We start from the raw sequence: 19,878 nt of genomic DNA, 5'->3' as shown, positions 1-19,878 counted from the left end.
AACAGGAAGGTAGCGCGGCAGTCCTTCGTGGGCATATTTTGTCATCAAACTTTGTCATCAAAGTCTGGCTTTCTCTGGATTTATGGTGCTTTCAAGACAACTGGGAACTCAGTAAAAAAAATGATGACGTCAGTGATCTTCAGGTCTTAGCTGTAGAAAAAGGCCTGAGTTCCCAATTTACAATTTCGAGTTGGATGAAAGTTCAAAAGGTATTTTCTCAGTCGTAGCTTGTTTTTCCCCGAGTTCCCAGTTGTCTTGAACTCACTCAAGTCAGATTTTGCAGTACCGAGTTAAGTTGTTTTGAGCGCGGCACAAATCAAGCTTCATTGACAGCACGGCCAATGTTGAATGTTTACAATTTTAAACTAGGAAAAGAGCCCCTTAATCTTAGACTTGGGACCACACAGCCACTCAACTGAATAGCAGGCTAATGATTGCTTTGCAAAGCTTGCAGTTAGCCACTGATTCCTTGACAAACCACTCATTGTTGAATTTGCAATTTCCAACTTGTTTTGTAATGTTTATGTCCAATGGCCGATGAGAACCGATACGTTTAATCTATAATTTCTCATTATTTCTCTTCATATGACAAAGACTAAAAAGGATTTGCCAGTAGATTGTCGACTTGATTCATGATGATGACTGCTAGCTCAGATTTTGAAAGTATGATGTTGACATGATCAGTCCAATCAAAGCGACTGTAGATATCACATGATTTGACGTTATTTTATCTGTGGACAATGACCTTGAGCCTTCTTGGATGGGCACTTCTAATGTAACTCTATGGCAGCACCCACGGGGCTTGAATTTTCAAGTTCTACCCTTAGGCTTGGCAGTGTTGTATTGTCCCCATGAATGACAGAACACTGAGCCAATCACGGCGCAAAGCTCCGTATTTTCTGCTGGCTTGCCCCACCTCCACAGAAAGCAATGAGCTAGGCTGAAACACCTGCATTTTGGAGCTGCCTTACTCAACAAAACAAAAAAGAGACAATGTTTGTATGCGGCTTTATTAATAACTCAATTACATGTTTTTTACATTGTTTGCAAACAGATCATTTTTTTCTCACTATTTTCTCGCTAAAACTGTGGGGCTCAAAACAGGTGGCTCACCTGCCCTGAATGATGGGTCGCCACTGAACCTATCTAGAACACTGCAGTCCGTCTGGGTGTTTAACCTTCCCAAGTTCCCCCATGTCATCCTGCTCCTCCGTACATTCCACTGGCTTCCAGTCGAAGCTCACATCCACTACAAGACAATGGTGTTTACTTACGGTGCAGCAAGAGGAACTGCCCCATATCTACCTTCAGGCTATGCTCAAACCCTGTATCCCAACCCGAGCACTCAGTTCTGCCACCTCTGGTCTCATGGCCGTCCCACTGCTACAGGAGGTCAAGCTCCCTCTCAGCCCAGTCTAAGCACTCCTCTGTCCTGGCACCCCAATGGAGGCACCAGCTTCTATCTGATGCTACGACAGCAGAGTCCCTGCCCATCTGACCGAAAAGGTCTGAAACCCTACGTCTTTAAAGAGTATCCCCCCCAAAATACAAATAATAATAATAATGTGACACTGACTAATTGAGGAGAAATGTATTTACTGTGATATGTGGTTGTCTCACCTGGCTATCTTAAGATGAATGTACTTAATGTACTGGTGACATCACAGGGTCAGAGAGAACTCCTGACTGTAGTCATACAAAAACACTCCAGGCACTCAGCCCATAAGAACCATTTATACTGTCAGATCTAATATGAAGAACTGAATACAACCATAAGAATCATTCATACTGTCAGATCTAATATGAAGAACTGAATATTAAAGAGAAGAGGTTGACCAGTACATATTCATGTAACTTTATTTTTCATTGGCAGATCAATAACGTTTTCTTCAATGCAGTTATCCAAACACATTCATGATCAGTAACTAAAATAACTCATCTAGCTTTAAAGACAATTAATAAACACATGTATTCATTTCATAAACTGTGTATCATTAAATAAAGTTGTAAAACAATCCCCCCCAAACTAATGGTGAAAAGTGATCATCACACCATCTCTATCTGATACATGTTAGGGGTGGAAGGTAGCCTAGTGGTTAGAGTGTTGGGCCAATAACCAAAAGGTTTCTAGATTGAATCCCCGAGCTGACAAGGTAAAAATCTGAACCCACTGTTCCTAGGCCACCATTGTAAATAAGAATTGGTTCTTAACTGACTTGCCTAGTTAAACAAAGGTTCAATAAAAACAAATAAAAAGGGTATACTAGCTCCTTCCCACAGAATACTGCAGAGGGACAACCTGGTCTCAGAGCAAAACGTTTTATATTATACAAAAAACATCAGTGCCACTCCATTTAGTATGTTTGGACTATCACAGTAAATAAACTAAAATATAAACTAAACATGTTTAAAGTGTTGGTTTCATGAGCTGAAATAAAATCCAGCAATGTCCCATATGCACAAAAAGCTAATGTCTCTCAAATGTTGTGCACAACTTTGTTTATATCCCTGTTAATGAGCATTTCAGCCTTTGTCAAGATAATCCATCCACCTGATAGGTGTGGCATATCAAGATGCTGATAAAACAGCATTATCATTACACAGGTGCACCTTGTGCTGGGGGGCAATAAAAGGCCACACAACACAATGTCACATTTGTCTCAAGTTTAGGGAATGTGCAATTGTCATGATGAATGCAGGAATGTCCACCAGAGCTGTTGCCAGAGAACTCAATATTTATATCTCTACCATAAGACACCTCTAAAGTCCTTTTAGAGAATTTGGCAGTACATCCAACCGGCCTCACAACTGCAGATCACATGTATCCACGGCAGCCCAGGACCTCTTCACCTGCAGGATTGTCTGGGAGGGGGCTGAGTAGTATTTATGTCTGTAATAAAGACCTTTTGTGGGGAAAAACTCATGCTGATTGGCTGGGCCTGGCTCCCAAGTGGGCCTATGCCCTCCAAAGTCCCACCCAAGCCTGAGCCCCTGCCCAGTCATGTGAAATCCATAGATTAGGGCCTCATTTATTTCAATTGATTGATATCCTTATACAAACTGTTAATCTTTGAAATTGTTGCGTTTAGATTGTTGTTCAGTATAATACGACTTGTAGGACGTATCAGATGTTAAGAATTACAATTCATATGTTATGTTACGCATTGCTATTCATACAATATGTTACGAACTTGTAATATGTATGATTTCTTACGAATTCCAATTTGTTGTTGCTAACGTTAGCTAGGTTAGGGGTGAGGGGTTTAAGGTAGAGTTAAATGGGTTTAGGGGAAAGGTTAGATAACATGCTAAGTAGTTGCATGCTAAGCTAACATGCTAACATAGCTAAAAAATAGTAAGAAGTTGCAAAGTTGCTAATTAGCTAAATTGCTAAAGTCCTCCTTGATGAGATTCAAACACGCAGCCTTTGGCTAGACGTTTGACTTACACGCTCACCCCTCCACAGAGCAGGAGTAAGGCTTCTCCCGTGTCTAAACATTGGTGTGTTAAGTTGCTATGGTGAGAGAAACTCACCCAAAAGTCAGAGCAGACGTAAGCAGGCTTCTCTCATGCCTGTGTTCTCTGATGAACTTTTTTTCTCCCCTGTGTGTGTTCTCTTATGAACTTTTAGCTGAGTTGATGTTTTGAAGCATTTTACGCAGTCAGAGCAGAAGTAAGGCTTCTCTCCTGTGTGTATACGTTCATGTCTTTTTAAGTTGGAAAGTTGAGAGAAACTAGTTCCACAGTCAGAGCAGAAGTAAGGCTTCTCTCCTGTGTGTGTTCTCTGGTGAAGTTTTAGCTCAGTTGCTGTTTTATAACATTTTCCACAGTCAGGGCAGGAGTATGCCTTCTCCCCTGTATGTATACGTTCATGTGATTTTAAGTAGGAAAGGTGAGAGAAACTAGTTCCACAGTCAGGGCAGAAGAAAGGCTTCTCTCCTGTGTGTGTTCTCTGATGAACTTTTAGCTGAGTTGATGTTTTGAAGCATTTTACACAGTCAGAGCAAAAGTAAGGCTTCTCTCCTGTGTGTATACGTTCATGTCTATTTAAGTTGGAAAGATGAGAGAAACTACTTCCACAGTCAGAGCAGAAGTAAGGCTTCTCTCCTGTGTGTGTTCTCTGGTGAAGTTTTAGCTCAGTTGCTGTTTTATAACATTTTCCACAGTCAGAGCAGGAGTATGCCTTCTCCCCTGTATGTATACGTTCATGTGATTTTAAGTAGGAAAGTTGAGAGAAACTAGTTCCACAGTCAGGGCAGAAGAAAGGCTTCTCTCCTGTGTGTGTTCTCTGATGAACTTTTAGCTCATTTGATGTTTTTAAACATTTTCCACAGTATGAGCAGGAATAAGGCTTCTCTCCTGTGTGTGTTCTCTGATGAACTTTTAGCTCCTTTGATGTTTTGAAGCATTTTCCACAGTCAGAGCAGGAGTATGGCTTCTCCCCTGTATGTATACGTTCATGTGATTTTAAGTGGTCAAGTTTATAGAACCTAGTTCCACAGTCAGGGCAGGAATAAGGCTTCTCTCCTGTGTGTGTTCTCTGATGAACTTTTAGATCAGTTGACGTTGTGAAGCATTTTCCACAGTCAGAGCAGGAGTAAGGCTTCTCTCCTGTGTGTGTTCTCTGATGAACTTTTAGCTGAGTTGATGTTCTGAAATATTTTACACAGTCAGAGCAGGAGTATGGCTTCTCCCCTGTATGTATACGTTCATGTGATTTTAAGTGGTCAAGTTTAGAGAACCGAGTTCCACAGTCAGGGCAGGAAAAAGGCTTCTCTCCTGTGTGTGTTCTCTTATGAACTTTTAGCTGAGTTGATGTTTTGAAGCATTTTCCACAGCCAGAGCAGGAGTAGGGCTTCTCTCCTGTGTGTATTTTTAGGTGTATTTTTAGCTTTGATAGAAATGGGAAAATCTCTTCACAATGTGGGCAGTGATGAGACCTCTTAGCTCTCTGATCTTCCTGCTGTTGCTCTCTGGATGTAGAGAATGTCTCTACATGGTATCCTGTGTAAACATCAGAAGAACCAGTCAGTTGGTGTGATATACATGTCAATCAAATGTATTTTATGAAGCCCTTTTACATCAGTAGTTGTCACAAAGTCCTTTACAGAAACCCAGCCTAAAATCCCCAAAGAGCAAGCAATGCAGATGTAGAAGCACAGTGGCCCAAAAAAATTCTCTAGAAAGCAGGAACCTAGGAAGAAACCTAGGAAGAAACCTAGAGAGGAACCAGGCTCAGAGTGGTGACCAGTCAGTCCTCTTCTGGCCATACCGGGTGACAGGTAGTCTAGTGGTTAGAGCAACCGAAAGGTTGCAATATCGAATACCCGAGCTGACAATGTAAAAATCTGTCGTTCTGCCCCTGAATAAGGCAGTTAACCCACTGTTCCTAGGCCGTCATTGAAAATAAGAATTTGTTCCTAACTGACTTGCCCAGTTAACCTGTTTGGGCGCATGTCCAAATGCTAGCGGGACACCTACGACAACATCCGGTGAAATTGCAGAGCGCGAAATTCAAAATACAAAAATCGTAATATTAAACATTCATGAAAATACAAGTGTCTTACATCATTTAAAAGCTTCTTGTTAATCCAACTGCGTTGTCAGATTTCAAAAAGGCTTTACGGAGAAAGCATACCATGCGATTATCTGAGGACAGCGCCCCACGTCAAAATACTTTTTCAACCAGCACAGGCGTCACAAAATCACAGACAGCAATTAAATAAATCACTTACCTCTGAAGATCTTCATCTGATTGCAATCCCAAGGGTCCCAGCTACACAATGAATGGTCGTTTTGTTCGATAAAGTCCTTCATCATATCCCAAAAATGTCAGTTTAGATGGCGCGCTTGATTCAGTAAGTCACTCGTTCAACATGCACACAAACGAATCCAAAAAGTTACCAGTAAAGTTCGTCCAAACAAGTCAAACGATGTTTCTAATTAATCCTCAGGTATTCTAATATCTAAATAAACAATCATATTTAAGACAGAGAATAGTGTGTTTAATAGCGGAGATAAATAACGAAGAGCGCACTCTCGTTGATGCACGCAACATGACTACTTTTCTAATGGGGGACACCTTGGAAAAACTACAAATACCTGAAACCCATTCTAAAGACTGTTGACATCTAGTGGAAGCCATAGGAACTGCAATCTGGGTCCTATCTATTTGTATATCCCATAGGCAAGCACTGAAAAAACCTGTCACCTCAAAAAATAAACATTCCGGATGGATTTTCGTGCCATATCAGTTCTGTTATAGTCACAGACATTATTTTAACAGTTTTAGAAACTTCAGAGTGTTTTCTATCCAATGCTATCTAGTATATGCATATCCTAGCTTCTGGGCAGTTTACAGGCAGTTTACTTTGGGCACGTCAGTCATCTGAAATTCAGGACAATAACCAGTATGCTAAGGAAGTTAAATAAAGGTATTTTTTTTTATAATAATACAAATAAATACACTACCATTAGTGGTGAAATAAATGAATAAATTCTAAAGATTGGAGTCATTTACAAATGTCCTTGTTTTTGAAAGAAAAGCACATATTTTTGTCCATTCAAATAATGTCAAATTGATCAGAAATACAGTGTAGACATTGTTAATGTTGTAAATGACTATTGTAGCTGGAAACGGCTGAAGATCTCATACAACGCTGTGTACTACTCCCTTCACAGAACAGCGCTAACTGGCTCTAACCAGAATAGTGTCTAGAAGGCCAGCATCCCGGAGTCACCTCTTCACAGTTGACGTTGAGACTGTTGTTTTGCGTGTACTATTTAATTAAGCTGCCAGTTGAGGACTTGTGAGACGTCTGTTTCTCAAACTAGACACTAATGTACTTGTCCTCTTGCCCAGTTGTGCACCGGGGCCTCCCACTCCTCTTTCTATTCTGGTTAAAGCCAGTTTGCGCTGTTCTGTGAAGGGAGTAGAACACAGCGTCCCTCTACCATAAGTTGCCTCCAACGTCGTATTAGAGTATTTGGCAGTGCGTCCAACCGGCCTCACAATCGTAGACCACGTGTAATAACGTCAGCCCAGGACCTGAGGTGGGTCTGGCTGCCAAGTGGGTGGGCCTCTGCCTTCCAAGGCCCACCCATGGCTGCACCCCTGCCCAGTCACGTGAAATCTACAGGTTAGGGCCTAATTCATTTCAATTGACTGATGTCCTTATTATATATATATATATATATATTTTTTTTTTAGATTAGTTTTAACCTTTATTTAACTAGGCAAGTCAGTTAAGAACAATTCTTACTAATAATGATGGCCTTCCGGGGAACAGTGGGTTAACTGCATTGTTCAGGGGCAGAACGACAGATTTTTACCTTGTCAGCTCAGGGATTCGATCCAGCAACCTTTCGGTTACTGGCCCAACGCTCTAACCACCAGGCTACCTGCCGCCCCTTATATGAACTGTAACTCGGTAAAATCATTGAAATTGTTGCATGTTGTGTTTATATTTATGTACAATAAACATACAAGAAGCTGGTGAACAGCTACAAAAGGAAGTAAATATCCCTATTAGACTGAAAGATGATGGAATTTCATTCAACTTATGAGCTCCTGAGTGGCACAGCAGTTTAAGGCACTGCATCTCAGTGCTAGAGGCGTCACTACAGACACCCTGGTTAGATTCCAGGCTGTATCACAACTGGCCGTGATTGGGAGTGCCATAGGGCGGCACACAGTTGGCCAAGTGTCGTCCGGGTTTGGCCGGTGTAGGCCGTCATTGTAAATAATAATTTGTTCTTAACTGACTTGCCTAGTTAAATAAAGGTTAATAATAATCATTGTGAGGCTCTCCATGAGCATTAGCTGCTACTTCACTCAATCCTGTTTTAAAAAGTCTCCCTGTGTCACATTCCTTGAGACCAACCAGAAATGTTTCCTTGGCCAAATATTCCCAGATTTTCATAAAAACAGCCAAACATGTTCTCTCGTTTCTGCATCACCAAATGTTGCCCGAGACAAAAGAGTAGGCTAGGTGAGCATCAATCACTAGTTCGGTGCAGCAGACTGCAGGGGTGTAGTGCTGCAAGAGCGATGAGCCGCCACAATGGTGTTTGTTGAGTAAAGGTAGATCAATGTCTTGGACGATCACCTAATGATTAATTAGTAGTCCACATAACCAAATATTATAGCATAACATTACTGTTACAACAAAAACAACACCTCATTTCTTACGAGATTTTAGAATGGTTTGCTGAATCGTCCCAAACTCAACAGCGCGCGCCATTAGGCAGAATGTGCTTTGATTAAAACAAAATACAGGAAGTCTATATAATTTAACACCATCTGCTCTAATTTGCTAACCAAACAGTAATTCAAGACGATTTAAATGCATATTCCCATGAAATTGATTGAGATTGAACGATTGGCATGCAGAAACAGCTTGGTCATTTCACTGGTAAAACGCGAAGAATTATAATTCAATATTGACAGTGATGATGCCACGGCCTATGTTGAAATGAGGTATGCCTAACTTGGTGATTGAGGGTATTAAACATTTTCAACGTTCTTGAGACAATGTGTGGGCAAAGGCAGGCGTACAAGTTTTACAAAGTTTTGCCTCGCAGTGAAGTCTTGAGGTTTTCAGGGATGTGTGAGGTCAGAATTACAGAATTCAACCTAGCAATAGACTGGTCATAACTTATGGAGGTCTAATTTATGAAGATAACTTATAGAGAGAACCTGCTCTTACCATGACTAACAGTTGTTCTAATCTTCTCCTCCTCTTCTTCTTCATCTTTAATGTTGACATTCAGCTCCAGTGTTTGACTGCAGTCTTCCAGCTTCACTGATGCCATCTCTGAATCCTGCAGTGCAAAATGAGCTCCACTGTCACAATCAGGACCCAGTGACTGTAGGTTTCTATTCAGTGTGGAAGGAGAGTGGCAGGCTGGGTTTGTCCTCACTGTTGATGTTACCGGCCTCAGACTTAATCTGAGTCGGCCTGTAGTAATAAAGACAAACGGACACAAAAGTTATTTTCTTGACAGTTCTGGCACTTTATTCTGTAAAAATATTTTCTATTTTTTCTTGTTCAATTATCTCATTTCAGTAGATCAGGTAGCTAATCCTTGACAAAACATTCATTCACATTAGACACAAAGTACACATTTTAAATTGCACAACATAAATGCACTTAATCTATAGTAGATTTCCTAAATTCACATAAATCCATAAATGCATAAAAAACCATTTAGTACAAGGTTGCAGTATGTTGTAGGCAGTACTATGTAAACATTTTATGAATAACCTTGTCTTCACTGTATTATTTCACTCACAAAAACCAATTGTATTTCCCATTCACACCATAGTAAGATTATCAGGGATCGTACAGTGGCAAGTCAAATTCAAGGACTTAAGTACTTTTTCAAGCACTAATATTTATTTACTTGAAGCCCCGTGTGAAAACCCTGAAATATAGATAAATATAGAAACAACTGAATGTGTCTGAATATTAGTACACATGTAAAGGACTGATAATCATTACATTCAGCTTCAAAACTGTAGAGCAACTGAAATGTTCTCTCTCTGATGAGGCACTACCTGCACTGAAGTCCGTTGATGAAGACCTCCTATGGTATCATGGCGGTCCGCAAACAAATGTTTAAGGTCCATGTCTGTCTAATTCTGTACTAAGAAAATAAACCAAGAAATCCTTATTAACTTCTACCACACCCTCCCCTTCCCCAAAAACCCTCCCACACCCCCAATAAACTTTATCAATAGATCAATTTCTGTGTTTGCAAACATTGGGGTCTATATCATGCTGAAACAATCCACCCCCATGTTATCCAGCTTATCAAAAACCATACCGACAGTAACATCCGTTACCCCCAACAACTCTGCTGCAGTTTACAAGATAACTTTCAACCTGGTATTTCTGCTTTACACAATCCAAGTTGTTGATAACCTTACCAATGAAAGCTATGAAGTATATTTTATTCAATATTAAAGTATCCTTTGTCACAGCGCATTTATGGGCGCAAGATTTCTGAACAGCCCTCGAAACCATGTCAGGACTAGTAGAAAGACCAGTTCTGACAGTAGGTCCTCTTACTATGGGACCAACCATGGAAGCTCCATCAGTCTGACAGTAGGTCCTCTTACTACGGGACCAACCATGGAAGCTCCATCAGTCTGACAGTAGGTCCTCTTACTACAGGACCAGCCATGGAAGCACCATCAGTCTGACAGTAGGTCCTCTTACTACAGGACCAACCATGGAAGCTCCATCAGTCTGACAGTAGGTCCTCTTACTACAGGACCAGCCATGGAAGCTCCATCAGTCTGACAGTAGGTCCTCTTACTACAGGACCAGCCATGGAAGCTCTATCAGTCTGACAGTAGGTCCTCTTACTACAGGACCAGCCACTTGGCACATATATTCACTCAACAGCTACATGTTCCATTCTTTGGCATTTAAAAACACTGTGATGATTCTCCGTCGCTGCTCCAGTTTCAACTGTTCTGCCTGCGGCTATGGAAGCCTGACCTGTTCACCAGACGTGCTGTTTTCAACTCTCTAGAGACAGCAGGAGCGGTAGAGATACTCTCAATGATCGGCTATGAAAAGCCAACTGACATTTACTTCTGAGGTGCTGACCTGTTGCACCCTCGACAACCACTGTGATTATTATTATTTGACACTGCTTGTCATCTATGAACATTTGAACATCTTGGCCATGTTCTGTTATAATCTCCAGCCAGAAGAGGTCTGGCCACCCCTCATAGCCTGGTTCCTCTCAAGGTTTCTTCCTAGGTTCTGGCCTTTCTAGAGAGGTTTTCCTAGCCACTGTGCTTCTACACCTTGCTGTTTGGGGTTTTAGGCTGGGTTTCTGTACAGCACTTTGTGACATCAGCTGATGTAAGAAGGGCTTTATAAATACATTTGATTGGTTGATTGATGAGGCTGGGTCAAAAACTCTGACATTGAAGCTAAGGAATCCTATTCTGTACTTTTCCAGACAAAACCATCTCAAACCTCAACAGCACTGATAAGCTTTCACTTCTTTAACCCTCTTTCCAACTGATCAACCTTTAGGCTTCAACCACTCTGTCTCCTTCACATGTTCTTTAACAATATCATCCATGGACATAGATATTGGGACCTCAGATTACTCCCTTCAATTTAGCATAAGCTCCAGGGTCATGGCTTCTGAGCTTCGTCCCATTATGATTTTCCAATTGAAGAATCTTCCCTTGCTGAACCTGACTAGCACACGATATTAACAATCTACCATTTTAAATGCTTTATTTCACCTTTATTTAACCAGGTAGGCTAGTTCAGAACACATTCTCATTTATGGCCTTGGTTAATCAGATAGGGTGTAAATGAGGCCCTGTTGTCTCCTCAAACACCATCCCAACTTTTCACTGTGACACATTACTACTCTGTTCTTCCTGTCTTTCCACTACAGACCATTCACATACTAGGCCCTCATCCTCCCGCTCCGTATCATCAGAAATGTCGCCCAGATTGATCGCATTCCAGCACAGCTGTTGCTTCTCAAACTCTCTCCATTTCCATTGTTTCAGGGGTGTCAAACTCATTCCATTGAGGGCCTAGTCTCCGCGGGTTACATTTTTTTCTCCATTTCAATTATAACCTAGACAATCAGATGAGCGGAGTTCCTTTATAATTAGTGACCTTAATTCATTAATCAAGTTTAAGGGTGGAGCGAAAACCCGCAAACACTTGGTCCTCCATGGAATGAGTTTGATACGTGCTCTGATTCATCCGCATTAATCGACGCCATTCCATGCAGTTGGCCTCTCTCTCCAAATGGTGAAGGATAACTTTAGTTAGCTTCCCTCTATTTTGACACTCCATCACACAGCCTCGTATCGCCATTTCACCACGAGCAAACTCCTAGAAAGACGACCGAAACCGTTGAAGCCGCCATTTGAAGAGCCTCGTCCGAATCATCCTGATCTCGCGAGCTTACATTTACGAAACAGTGTATGTAAACTCGCGAGATCAGGATGGTTCGGACGAGGCTATTTACCAGCTCATAAACAACATTTTACACAAAACCAAGAACATGTAAAAACGAACTCAAATAAGTGGAATCTTTATGAAATTACTTTGACGAAATTATGTACATACACTCAGACAAACCCGAAGTCTACCTAAGTGACTTGTAAAATCGTTTTTAATCACGTTCTTCACTCACTCGGTTAGACCCCAAAATAACACATACAATTAAAAACTTTACCAAACGTGAAAATACCTTGACGCATTTGTTACCTAGCATATTATATATTCGTTCGACATTAGAAACTTTAAACGTGCTATTACATACCTACAATAATACAGTTGAAACGGACACAACCACTATCGACATAACACAGTTCTGTCGTTTTCTACCCGGAACTTCCTGTTCCCCACTACGACAGTACAACAGCGTCATCTTCTTCTCTGGTACACTGACATTTACACAAATATAACGTGTCTGCCGCCACCTACTGTACGGTTAGTAAACTGTAGAAAAATATACACTTCCAATGAGGAAAAGGGAAGGGGGAACAACATCAAAACAAAATACAAAAATAGATAAATAAAAACTTCCCACTCCTTCAGTCACAGTCCTATTCAATTCACATCCCTACACATTCTCATGGGCCTCGTAGGGAGGAACATCTTCAGTCACAGTCCTATTCAAACTACATTGTATGATATATATAGGAAAATTGTTCAATTCACACATCCCTACTGCATCTGATCTGTCGGACTCACTAAACACAAATTCAATCTGGAGTGGCAGAGTGCGCTTGGGCGTACGTAAATTCAGAGCGTTGTCATATTGTCAGTTCGTATCGCTCTCGGAGCGTTCAGAGCCACACTCTGAAGCCACACTCTGAGGAGTAGGGTTTTATTTATTACATTATTTATACTTTTACTTTTGATACTTAAGTATATTTTAGCAATTACATTTACTTTTGATACTTATGTATATGTCGAAACAAAATACTTTTACACTTTTACTCAAGTAGTATTTTACTGGGTGGCTTTCACTTTTACCTTGATAGGAAAGGACTCAAGTATCTTTACTTTTACTCAAGTATGACAATTGGGTATTTTTCCACCACTGCCTGCAATGCTTCCAATGTTAATTCCTGAACTCCCAAAAACCTTTCAGCCACAAATACAATTAATCTTTACAATCGGTATCCTTCAACTGGTGAACGACGTCAGGAATCTCAACAGGTTGCAGGTCATCCACTGCCATAGCTTCCTCAGCACCAATCATTCTTTCAACTATTCCCCGCGCCTCCAAGTAGGAGAACTACTGTACCGTTTCTTGATGTGGATGTTCCCTGATATAAGAAAAATTGATAAATGCCATTGGTCAGATCCGGTGTTATGAAACTGATGGAATTTATTTTTTATTGAAGTAGGCACATAGCATACATAACAGGTTAGGATAATTAAAGTGGCAGTTAGGTGAATTAGCTTGGCAGGTTAGGAGTCTGAGGTTAAGGTTAGGAAAAGGGTGAGGGTTAGGGATTTGTTTACCATGCAGGTTTGGATAACTAACGTGGCGGTTAGGAGACTAAGATTAAGTTTAGGAAAAGGGTTAAGTTTAGCTGCAATGCTACATTTGTCAACAAGTGTTGTTCCAACGCAAAAGAAACGGCCACGGACCAAATGGGGAGCATCAATTGGTGTGAACTTGATATCATGAAACACCCGATATCAGAGAACGCCCCTAATTGCGGTCTGCAATTACACCCTTCTTGGATCAAGGGGGCAGGCTTCCAGTCTATAAGCATGCTTTCCACTGTGCTCAGAGGGCATTTTCGGTTCTGCAGTTCAGCATAAGCAAGGCATTTTTTCCCTCGTCAATATAAACACAATACCCCATAATGATAAACCGAAAACAGGTTTTTAGAAATTTAGCAAATTTATACCTTATTTGGTAAGTATTCAGACCCTTTGCTCTGAGACTCCTAATTGAGCTCAAGTGCATCCTGTTTCCATTGATCATCCTTGAGATGTTTCTACAACTTGACTGGAGTCCACATGCGGTAAATTCAAATGATTGGACATGTTTGGAAAAGGAACACACCTGTATATATAAGGTCCCACAGTTGACAGTGCATGTCAGAGCAAAAACCGAGCAATGAGATCGAAGAAATTGTCCGTCGAGCTTCGAGACAGGTTTGTGGCGAGGCACAGATCTGGAGAAGAGTACCAACACATTTCTCAAATCTCTGTTGGCTGGGTGTAACAGTATAACTTTAGTACGTCCCCTCGCCGCGACCTCGGACGCTAACTAGCTAGTCACCCACGAAGCATCGTTACCCATCGCTCCACAAAAGCCGCGGCCCTTGCAGAGCAAGGGGCAACACTACTTCTAGGTTTCAGAGCAAGTGACGTAACTGATTGAAACGCTAGTAGCGCGTACCCGCTAACTAGCTAGCCATTTTACATCCGTTACACTCACCCCCCTTTCAACCTCCTCCTTTTCCGCAGCAACCAGTGATCCGGGTCAACAGCATCAATGTAACAGTATAAATTTAGTACGTCCCCTCGCCCCGACCTCAGGCGCGAACCAGGGACCCTCTGCACACATCAACAACTGACACCCACGAAGCGTCGTTACCCATCGCTCCACAAAAGCCACGGAGCAAGGGGCAACACTACTTCTAGGTTTCAGAGCAAGTGACGTAACTGATTGAAACGCGATTAGCGCGTACCCGCTAACTAGCTAGCCATTTCACATCCGTTACATGGGCTCCACACTAGTGTCGTCAGACTCCTGCCCCACGTTGGGCGCAAACCTTTTAAAGGCTCCCGAGTGGCGCAGGGGTCTAAGGCACTGCATCTCAGTGCAAGAGGCATCACTACAGTCCCTGGTTCGAATCCAGGCTAAATCACATCCGACCGTGATTGGGAGTGCCATAGGGAAGCGCACAATTGGCCAAGCATCGTCCGGGTTTGGCCGTCATTGTAAATAAGAATTTCTTTTTAACTGTTAAATAAAGATTAAATAAAAAAGTGGGAAGCATGTCAGCAAAGCCACTACACAACACATTACACATTACTAAACAATACATTAATTGCACTATAACGGTGAGAAAGGGTGCCCACAAACTGTTACATAAAGCTGACCGAAAAGCATAGTCCAAACAACTTACCACTGCTACACCTGGCTATTAGCGGAGCCTTGTCTGGCAACGAAACAGTTCATTCAGCCTCATTTAAAAAAAAAAAACATGGCTGACTTGCTTTAAAACCTTTTCTCAATAGGGGGGCGCTATTTCCACTTTGTAAAAAATCGTTCCCAAATTAAACTGCCCCGTACTCAATTCTTGCTCGTACAATATGCATATTATTATTACTATTGGATAGAAAACACTCTCTAGTTTCTAAAACCGTTTGAATTATATCTGTGAGTAAAACAGAACTCATTTTGCAGCAAACTTCCTGTCAGGAAGTGAGAAATCTGAAATCGAGGGCTCTGTTCCAGGGTCAGTTTATTAATTTCCATGGAATCTATGGGTCTACATGCACTGCATACGCCTTCCACTAGATGTCAGTAGGCAGTGAGAGTTTGAATGGGGTGTCTAGCTAGATCTGAGGCCGAACAAGAGCTCTTGGAACGGTGGGTCTGGTCTTTTCACCGTTTGGCTTGACCCGAGAGGGACCTGTGCATTGCGTTCTGAAAAGCTTTCGTTTTAGAAGTTAGATATATCCGGCTCTGATTTTATTTGATATATGTGTTAAAAACATCATAAGGTAGTTATTTTAAACCGAGTTATATCAGTTTATATCAATATATTGCGATTTTCGGTATTTTCTTTGTTATGCGTTATTGTGAGTCGGACACTTCCGTGCCGCATGGCCAGCTTTGTTAGCGAAATCGACAGATGAAGACGACATTCTACAACCGAACAACGATTATTCTGGAAAAAGGACACCTTGTACAAGATTCTGATGGAAGCTCATCAAATAGTAGGAACCATTTATGATATTATTTCGTATTTCTGTCGAAAATGTTTAGACTATATTCCGCCCAGATTTCGGGCGCTGTCTCGCTATAACGAAAGCTGTATGTCGTACTAAGGTTATTTTAAAAAATCTAACACAGCGGTTGCATTAAGAACTAGTGTATCTTTAATTTAATGTCCAACCTGTATTTTTTAGTAAAGTATATGATTAGTTATTTGATTAGATGATGTGAGTGTCAGAAATATATCCAGATTATTTTGTGCAGTTTGGCTAGTATTCACATTGTTCAACCACGAATTGTACTGCTAAATATGCAAATTTTCGAACAAACCATATATGTATTGTGTAATATGATGTTATAGGACTGTCATCTGATGAAGTTTGAGAAGGTTAGTGAAAAAATTAATATCTTTTGCTGGTTTATTCGCTATCGCTAACGTGCCTTGAATGAATGCGGTTGTGTGGTAGGCTATTGTAGTAAGCTAATATAATGCTATATTGTGTTTTCGCTGTAAAACACTTAAAAAATCTGAAATATTGGCTGGATTCACAAGATGTTTGTCTTTCATTTGCTGTACACCGTGTATTTTTTCATAAATGTTTTATGATGAGTATTTAGGTATTTCACGTTGGTCTCTGTAGTTATTCTAGCTGCTTTGGTGAGACTTGTGATGGTGGCTGCAATGTAAAACTATGATTTATACCTGAAATATGCACATTTTTCTAACAAAACATATGCTATACAATAAATATGTTATCAGACTGTCATCTGATGAAGTTTCTTCTTGGTTAGTGACTATTTATATCTTTATTTGGTCGAATTTGTGATAGCTACCTATGCAGTAAAAAAATGGTGAAAACATGCGGTTGGGTCTTTTGCTATCGTGGTTAGCTAATAGAAATACATAGTGTTTTCCCTGTAAAACATTTAAAAAATCGTAAATGATGGCTGGATTCACAAGATGTGTATCTTTCATCTGGTGTCTTGGACTTGTGATTTCATGATATTTAGATGCTAGTATTTACTTGTGGCGCTATGCTAGGCTATGCTAGTCAGCTTTTTTACTGATGAGGGTGCTCCCGGATCCGGGATGAGTACCAAGTAGAAGTTAACAAATGTGGTTTCTACTGACAATTGATATGTACAAACTATGGCATAAGGGGACGACAAGCGGATAGGAGGCAAACCGTAATTTCGATTAAGACATTAATGAGCGAGCTAGGACGTACGTAGTCAATATAACTATTTGTTCACCACTTTTGAAATGCACAGCGACAAAATTCAGAACATGGGCCGTTCTTACAGTGTTCTCCCTGTGCGCCAAGTCAAAACCGTAGGATAAATAAAGGGGCATATAAGCAGACAATGAAAACCCTTACAATATTCAATGATTACATTTCTCTAAAACAGGTTATAGGCTACATGTGAACCACCAAGTCAGAACAGTGGGCAAAATGAAGAGGTGAAAATAGAGGTGAGGCACACAAGGTGAGGCACATGGGCTACTAACATCTTACTACACAACACACACTTAGTATTACTTTCTTAGCTACAGTATACACATCTCCCTGGCATGTTACATCATTTATGCAACAGCATACAAGACATTTTTTGACTCACCTTGTTGTGTTGTGCTCACTTGAACAGGAAGGTGGCACGGCAGTCCATCGTGGGCATATTTTGTCATCAAACTTTGTCATCAAAGTCTGGCATTCTCTGGATTTATGGTGCTTTCAAGACAACTGGGAACTCAGTAAAAAAAATATGACGTCAGCGATCTTCAGGTCGTAGCTGTAGAAAAAGGCCTGAGTTCCCAATTTACAATTCCGAGTTGGATGAAAGTTCAAAAAGTATTTTCTCAGTCGTAGCTTGTTTTCCCCCGAGTTCCCAGTTGTCTTGAACTCACTCAAGTCAGATTTTGCAGAACCGAGTTAAGTTGTTTTGAGCGCGGCACAAATCAAGCTTCATTGACAGCACGGCCAATGTTAAATGTTTACAATTTTAAACTAGGAAAAGAGCCCCTTAATCTTAGACTTGGGACCACACAGCCACTCAACTGAATAGCAGGCTAATGATTGCTTTGCAAAGCTTGCAGTTAGCCACTGACTCCTTGACAAACCACTCATTGTTGAATTTGCAATTTCCAACTTGTTTTGTAATGGTTATGTCCAATGGCCGATGAGAACCGATACGTTTAATCTATAATTTCTCACTATTTCTCTTCATATGACAAAGACTAAAAAGGATTTGCCAGTAGATTGTCGACTTGATTCATGATGATGACTGCTAGCTCAGATTTTGAAAGTATGATGTTGACATGATCAGTCCAATGAAAGCGACTGTAGATATCACATGATTTGACGTTATTTTATCTGTGGACAATGACCTTACTTCTAATGTAACTCTATGGCAGCACCCACGGGGCTTGAATTTTCAAGTTCTACCCTTAGGCTTGGCAGTGACGTATTGTCCCCATGAATGACAGAACACTGAGCCAATCACGGCGCAATGCTCCGTATTTTCTGCTGGCTTGCCCCATCTCAATAGAAAGTACTGAGCTAGGCTGAAACACCTGCATTTTGGAGCTGCCTTACTCAAGAAAACAAAAAAGAGACCATGTTTGTATGCGGCTTTATTAATAACTCAATTATATGTGGGGGGTTTTTAACATTTTTTGCAAACAGATCATTTTTTCCCTCACATTATCGCTAAAACTGTGGGGCTCAAAACAGGTGGCTCACCTGCCCTGAATGATGGGTCGCCACTGAACTTATCTAGCACACTGCAGTCCATCTAGGTGTTTAACCTTCCCAAGTTCCCCCATGTCACCCTGCTCCTCCGTACATTCCACTGGCTTCCAGTCAAAGCTCACATCCACTACAAGACAATGGTGTTTACTTACGGTGCAGCAAGAAGAACAGCCCCATCTCTACCTTCAGGCTATGCTCAAACACGGTATCCCAACCCGAGCACTCAGTTCTGCCACCTCTGGTCTCATGGCCGTCCCACTGCTACAGGAGGTCAAGCTCCCTCTCAGCCCAGTCAAAGCACTTCTCTGTCCTGGCACCCCAATGGTGGCACCAGCTTCCCTCTGATGCTAGGACAGCAGAGTCCCTGCCCATCTGCCCAAAAAGGTCTGAAACCCTACGTCTTTAAAGAGTATCCCCCCAAAATACTGATAATACTAATGCAAATAATAATAATAATGTGACACTGACTAATTGAGGAGAAATGTATTTACTGTGATATGTAGTTGTCCCACCTGGCTATCTTAAGATGAATGTACTTAATGTGCTGGTGACATCACAGGGTCAGAGAGAACTCCTGACTGTAGTCATACAAAAACACTCCCGGCACTCAGCCCATAAGAACCATTTATACTGTCAGATCTAATATGAAGAACTGAATACAACCATTCATACTGTCAGATCTAATATGAAGAACTGAATACAACCATAATAACCATTCATAATGTCAGATTTAATATGAAGAACTGAATACTAAAGAGAAGAAGAGGTTGACCAGTACATATTCATGTAACTTTATTTTTCATTGGCAGATCAATAAAGTTTGCTTCAATGCAGTTATCCAAACACATTCATGATCAGTAACTAAAATAACTCATCTAGTTTTAAAGATAATTAATAAACACATGTATTCATTTCATAAACTGTTTATCATTAAATAAAGTTGTAAAATAATCGCCCCAAACTAGTGGTGAAAAGTGATCATCACACCATCTCTATCTGATACATGTTAGGGGCAGAAGGTAGCCTAGTGGTTAGAGCGTTGGGCCAGCAACCAAAAGGTTGCTAGATCGAATCCCCGAGCTGACAAGGTACAAATCTGTTATTCTGCATCTGAACAAGGCAGTTAACCCACTGTTCCTAGGCCATCATTGTAAAT

General features: G+C 41.0%; 1 protein-coding gene across 1 annotated transcript; it reads right to left on the bottom strand.

Moving 5' to 3' along the window:
- Positions 1-3,322: 3,322 nt before the first annotated feature.
- Positions 3,323-6,388, bottom strand: LOC120033476 (oocyte zinc finger protein XlCOF7.1-like). The gene is made up of 2 exons (XM_038979844.1): positions 6,371-6,388; positions 3,323-4,891 (listed from the first exon to the last, which is right to left on the bottom strand). The coding sequence occupies exons 1-2, from the start codon at positions 6,386-6,388 to the stop codon at positions 3,542-3,544; spliced, it is 1,368 nt and encodes a 455-aa protein (XP_038835772.1). The 3' UTR covers positions 3,323-3,541.
- Positions 6,389-19,878: the final 13,490 nt, after the last annotated feature.

The sequence above is a fragment of the Salvelinus namaycush genome, chromosome 40 (genome assembly GCF_016432855.1).
Source record: "Salvelinus namaycush isolate Seneca chromosome 40, SaNama_1.0, whole genome shotgun sequence".
NCBI classification, from domain to species: domain Eukaryota; kingdom Metazoa; phylum Chordata; class Actinopteri; order Salmoniformes; family Salmonidae; genus Salvelinus; species Salvelinus namaycush.
The sequence above is the reverse complement of the archived record's forward strand: the minus strand, read 5'-3'. Positions and strand labels throughout refer to the sequence as shown.